The sequence below is a fragment of the Aquila chrysaetos genome, chromosome 12 (genome assembly GCF_900496995.4).
Source record: "Aquila chrysaetos chrysaetos chromosome 12, bAquChr1.4, whole genome shotgun sequence".
Taxonomy (NCBI): Eukaryota; Metazoa; Chordata; class Aves; order Accipitriformes; family Accipitridae; genus Aquila; species Aquila chrysaetos.
Genome location: NC_044015.1, coordinates 9,712,991 through 9,728,877, shown reverse-complemented (window position 1 = coordinate 9,728,877; position 15,887 = coordinate 9,712,991). Strand labels below are relative to the sequence as shown.

Sequence of the window (15,887 nt, the reverse complement as noted above, 5' to 3'; positions counted from 1 at the left end):
GAGCAAAGAGTAGCTGATTGCTTGGCAAAGGTGGTTCCTCTGGCAGGGAGAGGTAACGCCAAGGCTATAGGAAATGAAGCAAGGCTAGAGACCATTCCTATGGTGATGCATTCACCTGAAAAACCAGCTTGGCTACCAGTGGTATCCTGTTTGCGCAGTTAACCAAACACCTTAATGAGGGGCTAAAACATTTCCAACAGTGACTTCACAAATTACAGGTGTTTTAACACATGCTTATTTCAAAGATGACCCCGAGACCAAGGGACAAAGGGGCATGGGACCATCCTACGTCCTCGCAGGGAGGCGTTCAAGGTAAGACTCTTTCCTGCCTCTGCAAAGACATATACGATAAGGAGTAAGATACCTGTTCCTCCTCTGCACCAGAACACACGACAGCACCATGGTGCCACCTGCACCGACCTCAGAGCTCACTTCTGCTGGCCTCTGTCTACTGTGAGCACTGGCAGAGATTGTAGCCATTATACCACAAAATAGCCATGCTGGTCAAGCACGGAAACAGGCACAAGGCTCCCTCATGCAGAGGGTGGTCATGCTCCCTGAGCTAAAACTATGTGTCTACTGCCAGACTGCATTCCTCCTGCACCAGCACTGGCCATGGGAAGTGCCTCCTCCCTCTGCACAACACAGCCCTCAATACAAGGTGATGCCCACAAGCCATGCAATCTCACAGCAATCCACTAAAATCCGCTGCTGTCCTCGGTCCCCAGCTTTAAACCCTACATTTTGATTACCCTGAAAGCAGTTTTAGAGTTTGAAGGTAAAGCAACAGAGACCACTGCCATTTTTTTCAGAAGCAGCTCTTGATTTCACTTTTCAAACACTGTTTTTGCATGTAGCGGTTGAAAGCACCATGTGGATGGACCCTTAAATCACTGCTGGAACAACACAGAAGCCTGCAGTTGCTTTCTCGGCTGGTGAGCCTGCTTTGCAGGCAATGCTGCACGTGTACTGCCTGAGCAAGGGTGCCAACTGCTTTGCTGCACCAGCAATGAAGCAATGATTCATATGTCTACAGGGAGCAGAAGAAACAAAGGCTGTACATGTCAAGCTGGAAGATGGGAAGAAACAATGCAAAATAGTTTCCTTCTGCTTGTGCAGGCTGGGCATCTCATCATCTGTACAACTTACAGTTTGTCTTGATGAGGCTTGAGGTGTCTTCAGAAGCTGAAGAGCAAACCAGGGATAAATCTCTGCATCTCCCAGCATATATTTAGAGCTGCAAATATTTTGCAAATGTTTCTGCTGAAAGGGACTTTTCTCCCAGTAGGTAAAATCAGCATCTGCTGAGTGGTGACCATTTAACATTCAACCTGCTGCCAATCTACATTCCATAGAGAGACCCGCAGGAGAGACATGGAGCTGTGCCACTTCTAATAACTGTGTGACTGGCACCATGTCAATGCTTTAATGTAGAAAGCTACCCCTGTCACTAAGCAGATCTCTCCTTTCTTTTGGCTAATGGCTTTCACACCCATTGGCAACAATGTCAAGACTAAAGGGGTATGAGCCTCCAGAGTCTTCTGAGATCTGCTTGGCAAAGCTGACTACAGAAATATCGAGACAGGCATTGGGGGGGTATAAGGAAAGAAGGAAACTATTGTGGTTAACAATTCTGCTCTCACTGCTTTGCTTTTCATCTTTGTTTAGTGTCTTTGTCCGTTTGCCACTGTACCTTCCTACGACAGCAACGGTCAGTTCAGGAGTACCTGTGACATCCTTTGCTTGCTGTGAGCGTAACTACGCTAAACACTCTGCAGCAATCATCAGATCCAGGACAGGGTCCCTCCTGGCTTTACGAGCAAGGCTTTTAGTATATTTAGGGGGAAATTTATACTAGGGACATTAACTGCAAGGGCACAAGACTCAGACATTTTCCTTTTTAATCTCGGCCAGGTTTAGAGAATGGTCATAACAGCAGAGTACTTTGGCAGCTGGCATCCTACCTACAAGTGTGTTCGCACCGACTGGCTTGCAGCAAAGGTGGTGGGCTGCATGGACACACACACATATTCATTGGGGAGGGGGAAAGCTGTGTAGATACACCCTGTGGCCTTTGGTCCTCGGTCAGAACTGTCAAGATGCCTTACACTGAGTTCCTCAACATCTCCCTACAGATACAGAAAAATGAGGGCATGACCTATATTAGGTGCAGGTGGCAGGGAAGGGATGCATGTTTGCTGAGACCAGCTTCATTTTTAAATGTCTACACAACGCCTCCAAAACAAGCCCCATGCAGAGACTGAAGCAATTCGTATTCTTGCTGTGAAATCCAAAAGAACAAGACTGAAAAGAAAAAAACAGGCAGTGACAGCAGGCAAGCAGGCCTGACTTTTCCTTCCTTCTTTTTATCCTATACAGACACAATCCTTTTCGAATCAGGCATGTAAACAGAAAAACCATACAAATAAAACAAAAACAACAGACCACCAATCTTAGCAATCTTCGACATATCCATAATTTCTACTTCATTTTTAGCTAATGGTGGAAATTAGTCTTTGGATAGTTGATAAAAATCAACCTGTCTCTGCTGGGTTAGTACCATGATCTGTGGCCCAGCAACTACTTCTAGTACAATTGATTTTCCTTTTTGGCAACCAATAGGCCAGTCAATAATAATGTTGTTTGAGAAGGATTGAGTCATGAGGGAGATGAACCCTCCTTGCCATTTATTATGTTTGTATTGTCTTCATCTGAAAAGATTTTTTTTTTTTTTTTTTCCAATGAGGACGTGAGTGAAAGTATTACAAGGGGACAGCTACTCCATGTCCCTGTCTCCAGAAGCCCTCTGACTCACAACTATGTTAGCATGCAAATAGAGAGGAGGGAAGCAGCTCTCTGCTAGAGGTGCATGGCAGGGGACTGGGAAAAAAGACAAGCTGGGGAGGCAACCACACTCCTCCTGCTACTCTAGATGTCTTTTAGAAAAAAAAGAAAAAAAAATCCAGCTAACTCAAAATCACATGCTAACAAGCATGACTTCAGACAGGTGTGCAGCCTTGCATGAATTGGTACATGATACAGATACAACATTGGCACCAACGAACAGCCAACTCTTTCTGCAGACAGCACAGACACTAGATGCTTTTCACTGGACTTACTAGTGTATATGAATGAATAAAATAAAATCCACATATACTAGCAACAGATTTCCTAACCTGATGATTTTCAGTTTTGGTTCTCAAGTTTCCTTCTCAAACCCCTGTGGGTCCATGGGTGACCATTGAAAACTTGCTGACAAGCGGTTTAAAGTCTCAGTACAGTGATCTGCACCTTTACTAGGAAAGGTCAGCAAATAAAAACTGAAGATCAGTTATAGCTTTTTTCATCCTTGTAGTGATAATTATAGTACAATTTAAGCATACATAAATGATTACCATAACATTGATAAGCCAATTAATAGAACTGCACAATGATGTAGTTTAAAAATCATAAAATAAAGCTTAGATACAATTTTAACTCATCTGTTCTACCACAGATACATACACAGCCTTTAATTATCCTGTGTGTCATGTGATACAGTTCCACTTACAACTAACAGTATTTATTTTAAGACTTGTTCACATGGCCAGATAGGCTTGAAGAGCTTTTTCAGAGTAAGCTGATCTGTAGCAATCACTCCAGGATAGCTCCCCACACATTCCCAAGGGCATGCCCTGAACACACATTATTATTTTGGAGTAAAGGGTACCGACAAATGGAGCAAAGTACAGTCACAGCAAGTCCAGGAGGAGAGTCTATGGTCTACTGTTTTGATGTTACAAATGAGAGATGCTATTTGTCCTTCTCTCTCTCATTGGACAATTACTATACCAAGATGCCCTTCATCTTTCTTAAAACAGCAGTAGTAATTTGTATAACTGCAATGCTCCCTGTGTAGGATGAGCAATCGTATGGGGCCTTTGCACCAGAGCATAGAATCCTCCTTTTCAAGCTGCCTTAGTTGCCTTGCTCTTGCAGGAGGAGGTGACTAGACTTAGACCCTGTCGCAAGAGCACTCTTCCACCTAATAGTACTGAAGCAGTACACTGTGCCTAAACTTCCCCCTAAATATGCTAAAGGAGCTCCTCCGAAAGCTGGTTGAGCAGCACTTCACATCCAGGAGCAGAGCTGAGTTCTGCTGCCTCCTCCACACTGGCACTGCACCATCAGATACAACTGAGGACAAATAAAGTCTCCGACCAGGCCAGCTCGCTGCTCCTGGCTCGGGGAACACCGAGGATGCCATGGCACAGCCGCAGGGGAGCATGAAGCTGGGGCGCAATTCTGTGCAGCTTGCATTCAGTGCCTCCGCTGGCCCCAGAAAACCTCCTTTCCAAGGCCAGAGAAACCATTGCAAGGAAAAACTCTCCCCGGACGGGAAAAAGGTTTTCCTTTGTTGCTCATCCTCTGCAAGGAAAACTTATTCATGTCTTCATATATTTTAAAGCTAGAAATGGATATTATAATCACGTTGCCGAGCTCCTTCATAACTGTTATGAATATACTCCCCTTCCTTTCACTTCCATCGCTCAATTAAAAGCCTATATTTTAGGCAAACAGTTCCAGTGGAAGGAGGCTGTTTTCAGACCGAGCTCCAAGCTCCGGGTATTTCCAGCAGAGTTCCAAAATACCATACCACCACCCACTTTGAAATGGCCTCTGGCTCTGAAGATTTAGGTAATTCAATTACACAAATGCCCCTTTTCAACAAAGTAGAGAAGCCCGTTGCCTTTCAGTGTCCCCTTGCCCATGGCAATCGTTTACCACCTCTTTTCAAATGTGCTATTAGAGCTAATTATAAACAATCAGAGAACTCAATGGCTGCAGCTTTTCAGTGACATTAGTGAACCACCCTTTTGAAACTGCAGTACGACTGTTTAAAACAAAAAGCACAGGCGCTGGACCACTGTAGACCAGGAGTGTGTGGTTATTGCCAGAATTACAGCAGTTTTGAGCATGCTACAGGAATGAGCAGAGCCAGGCGACCTCTCCTCCTGCTCCCAAGCTGCTTATCAACAAAGAGCAGTAAGTTGACTCTGGCAGAGCCTCTTGATCCAGCGACCGCAAGTACTTTGACAATAGATAGTACAAAGATAATTAAAGTAAGGCAGCAAAAAGTGAATAAGCCACATCTACAGGCACGGTGAACTGATATGACTTGCTCCAGGTCACCTAGCAGAGCACCATCCCACTGTTTGCTTGGGGCAGCTAAATCCTTTAATACACTCCAAGAGAGCCAAGATGGAAGAGCATTTATTAAAAAGGTAATGGAACAGAGTATAAATCTGCCACGCTGTTTGACCAACTTTTTAGAAGCATACTAAAACACGGGCAATTTAAAAAAAAATTGGTCTATAACATTTCTCTCCTTCACTATCTCCTCAAAACCCTCATAATCCCTAATTTATTCTTCATCTCTTATGCTGCCTGTGTGCAGGTACTGCTGCAAAATTGAACAAGACAGAAAAACACCTGAAGACCTGAGCAGCAGGTGGAAATCGCAGAGGCTGCTTGCACGCCAGGCTCTGGTAGAGGTGCTGCATGCAGCCTGCGAAGGAAACCTCTACGGAGAACACATTGCTCTAAAGTAATAGCGTCACTGATTCAAGTTACCAGAGATTCCCTTACACTTAACCCACTGTTCTTTATAGCCTACACATTAACTGATAGAGCATTTGGTAATGTATAACAGCAGGCACTGCAGTGTTTATAGCCTGTTAGGAAGCCAGAGTTTTTCCCTCTCCCTTTTTCTTCTGGTTGCTCTTAAAATTCCTTTTGCTCTTGCTTTGGATGTGAATTCTTACAGGGTAAAGGTCAAAATGAAAAAAAAGAGAAATAAACATTAGGTCACAAAGTCTTGAAATGTTATTGCAATTTATATATGGCTGAGAATAAAAATGTGTCTGCCTTCTCTGGGAACACACCTACGTGCGAACAGAGACCTTTATAAAAAATTCTCCTTTATTACCTTGGTGGGGGGAAAAAAATATTCAAAGATTGATTTTCTTTTTATGGCTATTATTAACCTTTTGTTACTGGCCAAAAATAATCTGGTTAGAAAATGTGCAATACATCAAAAAGAAAAAAGGGGAAGAAGAATCTAACAGAAAATTAATGCTCAGGGAAAAATAAGATGACTCTCCCTTCAGCCTTTTCTTCTAAGAGTCAGACTTTACCTCCAAAGAAATGATACAAGCGTCAAAGAGAAGTGACTTTTCAGACTGCTGCGGCGGTACAGCATCCCAGCCAGAACCATCTCCCCGGCCGCCAGGGCAAAGGGGACGGGCAGGTGTCATGATCTGACTGCTCCCTGATTTCAAGGCAAAGCTGTTCTCATATGTATCCCACACATCACTCACCAGCTCTCCCTGAAAGGCAATGGTCTAGTCTGACACGGGGGCGTGCAAAGCCCCCCACTTGTACTGGCTCCACTGCCCATCTTCTACATAAGGAAAAACCTCCTATAAAATCCATTACAACTGAAATCCCCAAGGTCTAAGCATGAAGATACGTCCCTCACCAGCTACTGCAGAGCCACGCTTCCTAATACCCATCCCACCTGCAATTCTGCCCAGACAAGGGCAAGAAATACTTTTTTTTGCAATGATTTCATGTGTACATAAATACCAACACAGCTATTTGTAGCCTGTGAACACCACAGGTTTGCTCACAAGCCTTCAGATTGCAACTGTGCTTAAGGTCCACCTCTCACAAATTCCTGAAGCATTTATCGCAAGGCTGCTTAAGATCCCACTGGTAAGAGCTAGCAGATTTGTCAGCAGAGGTGTATCTATGTCCAAACTGGGCAGGAGAGCAAAGCCAATAAGTGCCATGCTGGTAAAGAGCAGTCAATCATAATTTGACAGAAATATGTTGGACAATTATTTCCAAACACAATCGCATTTACAGAGGTCAGCCTTTAATTACAACAAGCAGACAAAACTAGGAGCGTTGACTCATGAGCACAGGCAGACTCAAGCTGGCTGACTGGAATGAATCACTTGCAAAGTAGTCACTGAACCAGTGCAGTTCACAGCTTGGTCTATTAAGGTACCCTAAAACTGCTGCTAGTTAAGGTCAGACACGTGGGCTGCAAACTGCAGTGGCTAAAAAGCTGCTTTATGTTCAGTTAAATCAAATTGTGCTAGAAATGGTGACTCCCAAGGGGGTGAGGTGGGTATATGGGGATGGAAATGGCATAAGCCATTTGACTTTGCCCTCAGTCAGAACTGAGATCCTACTCTAGCTGCCACATGCCCACCACACCGTGACCTGAAGCATCACCTATGCCTATGGCGTGCTTTGCCAAAACCAGGCATTTATTGGATACTTTTCTGCTAGGCAAAGTGGGATTCTCTTCCATTAGTCCACAAAGATCTACTAAGAGTGTAGTGTTACAAAAAATACATTGGAGAATGCACTTTATGTAGGAAGCCACCAAACATCTCATATGCAGGAAATACCTCTTGCCATCAGTACCACGAGTCACACTGAAAGCCACAGCCAGGTGATCAAAAACTTTAGTGCAGGGAGAAGTTTCAGCAGGAACTGAAAAAGGCCCCTTATGACTATGTGTTTCATGCAACCAAATCCTGTTATTTTTTCCAGGTTACCTTTTTGGATGTTCTTCTCCGCGACAAGTGCCCTGAGAGAACTTGCTATGGAGTTTTGGAACAATTCAGTTTCCTATGAAACATTTGGTCAGGAGGCTATGTAACACATCAATCAAATTCAACTTTTCATTCCTTTCTTACCTGGCTGTTAACGTCAGCAGCATGCTGTAACAGTACTGAAACCAGTTCCTTGTGTCCTCTGTCGCACGCCCAATGGAGCAGAGCCCGGCCCTGCAACATCCAGGCAAAAATTAACAAATCCAGCCAAAAAAAAAGCACAGAGAATCACAGTCTTGCTATTGAGTACCAATAACAAAACTAACACAGACTTTTAAAAAAAAAACTACACTAATATTAGTATATAACATACTATTGCTTCTGATTTGGACTTAACAGAATAATGCTAGAAATGTTAAAACTGACACATAGTTGAATTTTTCATTAATTTAGCATCAAACCCACAAGCCAGCAAAAAATTTAGAGGGGAAAAGCAGCAAAGCATGAAAGGCAGGAGCCATGACATGATTTGTTTTCCTATATAGATTTGGGATTTTGACAGGTCTGACTTTTCTGGGAGCAGCGACTTACGCAGTAAGTGTAAGAGTAAGATTTTCAATGCTGCCTACCCCACCCGGACGCCAAGTCCCCAAAAGCTCATTCCTCTGGCAGGTCTGAAACACTCAACCCACGGGCCCTGCACTGCTGCAACAGAAGATGAAAACTGGGTGTCTGGGCAGGCATCACCTGCAACCGTCCCCCTCTCAGCTCTGCAACATGGGCTGCTGCATCCATGCCTCCCCGCCCTGTCCAAACCTCCATAGTTTTCTTCCCATCCCCTTTCTACAAGTCTCTGCACACCTCCAGTCTCTCGGCATGTCTCTGCCACCAGGGGAGGGGAGTAACGGAACTTCAGATCTTCCTGCCTGTCAAGGACGTGAGAAGTGGCATAGGACCCCTCTGAGGGCTGACACGCACATCTGAAAACCCAGCTGGCCTCAGAAAGGGCTATGGATGTACTGAAGCAAAGCCAGGCTTTTGGGGTTCGGTTCACGGGTGCTGCTCTAATTCTGGGCTAGTACAGCTAAGCCTGTGAAAGGTAATGCTTGTTTTTGCAATAGGACATCACAGCAGAGCCGTGATACAGTTTCACACACTTTAACAGCCCTGTGCTGAGGCTGGAGTGCTTATCTTCTTATAATGCAAAAATGCATTCAAAGCAGTAACAGAGCCTTTTGACAAGCAGCTCTAAGACATTTTCTGTGAACTACAGAAGATTTTATATATTGGCAACTCCAAAGAGAAAGGTAGCTCAAAGTAGTTTGAGATAGAAGGTTTTCTTCTTTGTCTACTATGTACACTTAGTAAATTAGACTTACTTTTAGTATCAGTCTTTCCTTATTTAGGACAGCGTGTGGCACACTTGCAGGGGATTCCTTGGAAATCACCATGCAGATAACCAAGAAATCATCCCCCCAGCAGTGACACCATCAGACCGACCTGCGTTTTCCAGTATGCTACAGAAAACAGTCACAGACCTTCACAGATGAAATCAGTTAAATTACCCCACGGCTGGTTATAAATCTCTCAACAGAGCAGTGGGGAACAAGGTGAGCAACTCATTTATCTGCTAATAGGAACTGTGAGCCAAATTTCCCAACCATGGTGCCAAAACAGCAGGAAGGGCAGAAGACACCTGCAACTGAAGCTCACGCTGCTTCTGCTGGACATTCCTGGGCAGGGCAGCAGAGGTAGAACATGATTTTGAGTAAGGAAATGCGATCTCAGACACAAGGCATTAAGCTTTTTAACACACTTTTTGACCCAGCAAGTAATTAATTTTTGTAACACATAATTTTAATGTTATACTAATTAACCTTGAATTAGAATGAATTTTCTGACAATGACTTTCTATGGAAGCACTGATGACATCCATGGGCCATTTAATGATTAATGTTCTTGCACTCAACACCACTATCAAAGTCTAAGAGGGGGAAAGAGTACAATTTAAAACAATTGGTAAACATGGAAAGATCTTTAAGTCATGTTTAGCATCCTTAACTCATCTCTGCACTGGTAATTACTTAAGATTTAGGATTTCAGTTGGAAAAATACCAACTTTTTTTGTGCCACAGATTTTCATTTCAAAAGAAAGAAGCACTGTCTGCAATATGCACAATAGCAATAAACACTTCAACAGATTATTTCAGTTTCTTTATGTGCAGATGAGTAATATTGTAATTACACAAGTGTAATTATTGTGCAATTACACGACAAAATGAAGGCATTTCTATCCTTTATATCAAAATTCATGTTACAGATTAGTGGCTATAACATTTTGGTTTGCATTTGTCTCCGGAAAAGCAGAATCTAATTTTATTGGTGCTGAACTTGGCTGAGGCCAATAAAGGAAAACCAACAGTTCAGGAGAGACAGTGCTGTCAATTCTGTCAGCTCAGGGGTACTGCAGCACTGTGCAACTGGTCCCTTTCCATAACACTAGAAAGCTAGTTCTGCTGCAAACGTTGCCTTTTGAACAAGACAAGAAACTGAAGCCTGATCATCTATAGTCATTAAAAATCTCCTTGTGCTATTTGCAGGAGTATGGATTTCAAGTCTTGGGCCAATTCCACTTTGGGTAATTACACTCTGCTTACCTATATATTTTCTCTGCAATTCTAAATGGATACAGTATTTTCCAATTAGTGCCTTAAATGGCTCTGCATTGTAATTGTGCACTACTAAAAAGCTGACACGTTCCACCTGAGAAATGTCTGCATCCTTGCAGCATGCTATGCCCTAAACACAGGGTGTAAGGGACTTTGGAGACCTTCTGTGCAAGAGCACACCACTTGATGTGGAAGTAAATACCTGCAGAAGAATCCCAACCTACTTACTGTATAACAAAAAGCATTACTAAGAAACTTGTATTTAAACCAAGATAATATTAACTACTGTTTGCATAGTATCAGGCAAATTAAACAGTCAGGAGTTCTACCTTATGTACTTGGGCAGCTATAGAGCTACAAAGTCCACTTGTTTCCCATGTCTTCCTTAAAACAAACCTTAGCGATAAGACAAACTTAAACTGAATGTACAGTCCAACTCTTTGTATAGCATGGGTATTGCCTATGCGCGTTGAAAAATTCTTTAGTCCACGCAGCTGCTGCTTTATGTCAGTATATAACGTGTTTGTGTGTTTAAATAACATGGCAGAAATCTTAAAAGCCACAGATTGAGCCTTCCCCAAACACCTCCCATATGACTACTTCATTAAGCAGTGAGAGACTCAAAGCAACACAAATAATTTCATATAGGAAAGCACTGCAGTAGTGAGCTTGACTAAATGCAATCAAACATCAAGGTACTCCCTCCATGCAATTCAAACACAGGACAGTTGTTGCAGAAGTTACTTGAGAGGATGCATTTTCCCCTGCCTTTGAAGTATTTAATAAAAAAAGCATAAAAATAGCCCCAGTGCACTAACCCTGCCTCTTAAATCTTCTGTGCTTTGCTTGGATAACTGCTGCCAGCTTGGCCAGCTTCTGCAGCAGTTTCTCAAGCCAACAGCACATCAATTTTGCTCAGCTCCAAGTCACAGGGTGTTCACAAACAAAGCACAGGACAGGGATTCGTCTCAGATATACTGAGTCTCAGCAGACAAACGGATGGGAATGATTTTCACATCAATTAGCCAGTGCGGAGAAAGAAGACAACAAAGCCAAACTGAATGGATGTGCTACAATATTAAGCTATACTTCTAGGCACAATGTTTGCAGCTGTAATGGCTGTATAGCAATGAGAGCCACTCTAACTTGTGGCAAGTGTTTTATTACCAGTAATTAAGAAGAGATATATATAGAACGGCTGTATCCCCCCATCCGGTGATAGCAAAAACAGTGAACGGAAGGGCCGTTGTTGCAATTATACAGGTAAACTTCAGATTTGATTTGGAAGTCAATCACTTTCAGAGCTCTGAAACATTTGGGGAATTTTTTCTAATGGAAATATACGTGTAAATCCAGACGTATGTGAACCTTCTTCAACCCATTTTTTTCCCCTGTCCTTTCCTTGGCAAGCTGGCACCAATTTGGCACTTGCTGTCTCAAAAGCATGAGGACTGGGGACTAAGCGAGCATCATTTCAGATGCCTTTCATTAAAGTTTTGGCAAGGGCTTAAATACTGCACACAGGTAACATGTTTGTTTACTGGGATTTCTCCAACAATGAAAAAAAATTTCTCTATCTACAACCTCCACAGCCCTTGGCACAAATTACAAAAGCAACTCATCCATGTCTTTGAGCAGTTTCTGGTTTGTTAAAAGTGGAAGAAATATTGTTCTCAAAAAGGCAGCAAGCAATCCACACGACCAGGATGTACCAGTGGCAACTTCACAGCCACAGTCTGTATCTTATTTCATTAGTCCTGCTGACATAGGCAAGAGAAACAGGTTGTTTCAGTCTGTGCTACTTTTTCTAAGTGAATGCCATCTATTCTGTTGAACTCTGGGCAATTTAGATACAGTAAATGGAAGCTTGTACATGATTACTGTCATTAGATTCTTTGTTTAATTCTAAATTGAAGTTTATTATATCCAAACTGTTAGCAGGTAACCTGTCTTGAATGCTGTACATGAAGATCTTTATTTCTTGTGGGGAGAAGACCACTTACGCTTTGAAAGTTGCCAAGTGCATCTATCTAAACCCCAGAGACTTCTATTGCCCTTTCTGAAATCCTTTTGCTTCGAGTTAAGTTGGCTTGTCCTCATTTTACATTTTTATTCTTGATTTCTTTTCTCTAACTTATTTCAGGTTTGCACAAAACGAGGGGATACAATTAGATACAGTACTAACGCACCACACAAATAAAATCTGAACACCTTACAACCTCAGTCAAGTCTTTATTGTACAAGGAAAGGTTGAGCCTAGCGTCTTTGCAGTTTAGCACAAGACTATTTGGAGCTTCAGTAGATTTTGTTTCATAGTAAGTTAACTCTTTGTATGTATCCCTGCTGCCATTTTAAATTTATATGCATTTAAATCAAAGGACTGACAGCATGAGTTATGTTCAGAGGGCTAGGAGAAGCATCTTTTGGATGTGGCAGGATGTATTTATACAGTAACACTAAAATAGTTAATAAAAATGACAAGATTATGCTTGCATACACTTCACTCTACCAAAGGCTCGGTCTGGGTTATCTCTAGTCTAAAATGGGTTCTAAAACTTCAATCAACCTGCATGATATTGGAAAATAAACTACGCTCCAGATGGTGAAGAACACATTTGGATACCAAACAACATTGGTAATGGTTTCAGCTCTTAACATAATATGAAATAAATATTTCTTTCAGATTTTTCTTTTTGATATGGTTTTGCTTTTTGGGTTTTTTTTGGACCAGTTAGAGACAAGCCTAAGGAAGCCAGCACTTGCAAGAAAAAAAAAAAACCAAACCCAAAACTTCTTACTTCCCTGTTTGAGCATTTGCTGGGGTAAGCCAAAATCACTGAGGCTGTGAGAATTTAATCTATGGGGGAATTTTGCACCAATGGGAATCTTCCCATGAGCTCTTCACAGGCAGGCAGGGTTTTCAGCTCCTGTCTGTGCTGAAGCAATTCCATACTCTGCAATAGTCATGTGCTAATACGCATCAGTTCAGAAGTAGATCTTCTTTCACATCAGAGACTCATGGATAATTCCCAAAGAGGATGTCACCTGGCAGTTTTCAGATCTGGTTCTAAACATTTATGTGTTTAGAGCATAAAAATATTTCAGCCATCTTTCACCAAATATTTTGATTTTTTTTTTAAAAAACAAAATCTCTTTGGCTGAAAATAAGCACATTTGTTGCTTGAACACAAAAGAAGGTATGAGCTTCTGAACCTGCTAACTATGAAAGAGCATCTTGCCAGTGGAAATGAAGCAATGCTAACGTGATGTTATTATATATGTATTGCACGTGTGTGATCCCAAAAATGAGCTTTTATTAATGAAAGGACTCCAGCCATGTTCTGTGGGACTGCCCTGGACATTTACTTCTGTAACGTGTGATTGGCAGAAGGAGGGAGGGAGCTCAGTAATGGCGCTGTTGCAATGACTGTGTGGCACATGACAGTTTCAGTTCATTGAATTTATGATGTGAAATTCCAACCCTGATCGTGAACACCCTCCCTCCTCTCGTCTGAAAATTAATTCACATGAATTCCTGATTAATAATAAAAGGCTCTGCCATCAGCATTCAGAGCCCCAGCCGGGGCTGTCATGGCTCAGAGGGCAGAAATCTGCTTAGAGCTACAGGAGAACCCAACTGAATTTGTGGCGTCTCAGTCTATGAATGTGTAAGCACTTCATCTGTTCACCAAAACACAATGTGCTGGAAAGCAGTGGGCAAAAGTAGCTGTACATACGATGGACCATGAGCAGGGCTAGGTGGCAGTATGCAAGCATCAAAACCAAGGGAATAAAGCTGGTACCACTACATTTCCTGAAGGATGAACAGGGAACTGTCCACACCAGGTGTTTACTTTTACCAAGAAAAGGATCAAGCCAATTCACAATTTTAGACCCTTATCTTTTTCTTGGGGTTTCTGGCAATGCCGGTATTATCTCCTTATGGGGAAATAGTGTTTTGAGTTTGATGAGCAGAGAAAGACTGGACGATATCACTGTTTTTGTGAAGGTGGAAAGCCAGTGTCACTCATTTGCCCTCCACCCGAGAACAATGAAAAGCTGATGGCATGGCAGAAGTCCTACTTCACCCATGAACAGAGATCATCAGTCAAAGAAGCCATTTCCCTCACTTCCTACTTCTATTTGACCACATTTAGTGTACAAGGTGGGGAGAGGGGGTATTTCAGAAGATCTTATTCTGCAAGTGGCTGCTGGTGTTGCTGAAAATAACATAGGAAGTAAGTTTCTGATATGCTACAGCATCACAGTTAGTACATCCACATTGCTAGAAATGTAGTGGAAAGCTATATTCAAATAGATTATCCCTGTCTCAATAACCAAGTGTTTGACCAACTATTGTAGTACCTTGTTGTAAGAATCCTAACTAGGGAATTTTGAAAAGGAGTGGCACTAAATTAACATAGAAAACAGTTAAAAGATTGATTGGCTGTATCTTTTTCTCCATACCTCCTCATCTGTGACATTCACATCCACTTTTTCTGATTGAATGGCTTTAGTTACATAGTCAATGTTGTTTTCTCTGCAGTAATCAAAAATGTTCTTGTCCTCTTCCCTATTCAGGAAACAAAAGCAAAAGAAGCACCATGTTACTACAGAAGACAAAGGCCACACGCACATCGTATGCTCTTTGCTACAGACATTTCAATACTGTCACTAGACTTAAACAGACACCTAGTATTGCCATGCAGAATATGTTTTTTTCCCAAGTTAAGAGACAGAGGATCCTGCTTCCTAGAAAACAAAGGTTGTTTTTAACAGTATTATGCCAGGACAAAAGTCAGCTTACTCCCATGAAGTGGCACAAGAAGTCTATAAAGTTAGCCAGCAAAAACCACATTCAAGTCCTGGTATAAATCACTGCAATCCCACAGAAAATAAAAGGCTAAAGCTGCTACTTCTCCCTGCTATACAAACTTATAACTGCTACTCTGGGTCAGACCAAAGACCCTTCTGATGCCATCCATCTCAGACAGTGGCCACTAACGGTGGCTAGGAGAAAAAAGCAGAAAAAACAGGACACATGCAAAACAATCTATGCCCAGTTGGATTCTCCCAGCTTTAGAAACTCAGTGGCTTAAGGATTTCCATAGCTAGAGGCTACATCCAGATGAGCATATTTATCAGCCTTTTCCAGCTCCTTTTTCCACTCTATTTTGCTCTTTAACCCATTCATACTCTTCGCCTGGTTTTGGCTGGGACAGAGCTAATTTTCTTTCTAGGAGCTTGTATAGTGCTATGTCTTGGATTCAGTATGAGAAGAATGTTGATAACACACTGATGTTTTCAGTTGTTGCCAAATAGTGTTTATACGAAGTCAAGCATTTTTTCAGCTTCTCATGCCCAGCCAACAAGAAGGCTGGAGGGGCACAAGAAGTTGGGAGGGGACACAGTCAGGGCAGCTGACCCAAACTGGCCAAAGGAGTATTCCATACTATGAGACATCATGCCTAGTATATAAACTGGGGGGAGTTGGCCTGAGACAGGGATCACTGCTCAAGAACTAACTGGGCATCGGTCAGCAAGTGGTGAGCAGTTGCATTGTGCATCACTTGTTCTATATGTTCCAATTCTTTTGTTATTATTATTG

General features: G+C 42.3%; 1 protein-coding gene across 2 annotated transcripts in view; it reads right to left on the bottom strand.

Moving 5' to 3' along the window:
• ACBD6 (acyl-CoA binding domain containing 6) overlaps nt 1-15,887 on the bottom strand; it is an 89,756-nt gene that overhangs the window by 36,082 nt on the left and 37,787 nt on the right. Inside the window, exons 5-6 of one of the 2 annotated variants that reach the window (XM_030033034.1) lie at nt 14,747-14,852; nt 7,755-7,844 (exon numbers count right to left, since the gene is read on the bottom strand). In XM_030033034.1, the coding sequence (XP_029888894.1) occupies nt 7,755-7,844; nt 14,747-14,852 (196 nt within the window). The remainder of the gene's footprint in view (nt 1-7,754; nt 7,845-14,746; nt 14,853-15,887) is intronic. The other variant, XM_041127953.1, reaches the window with a different exon arrangement.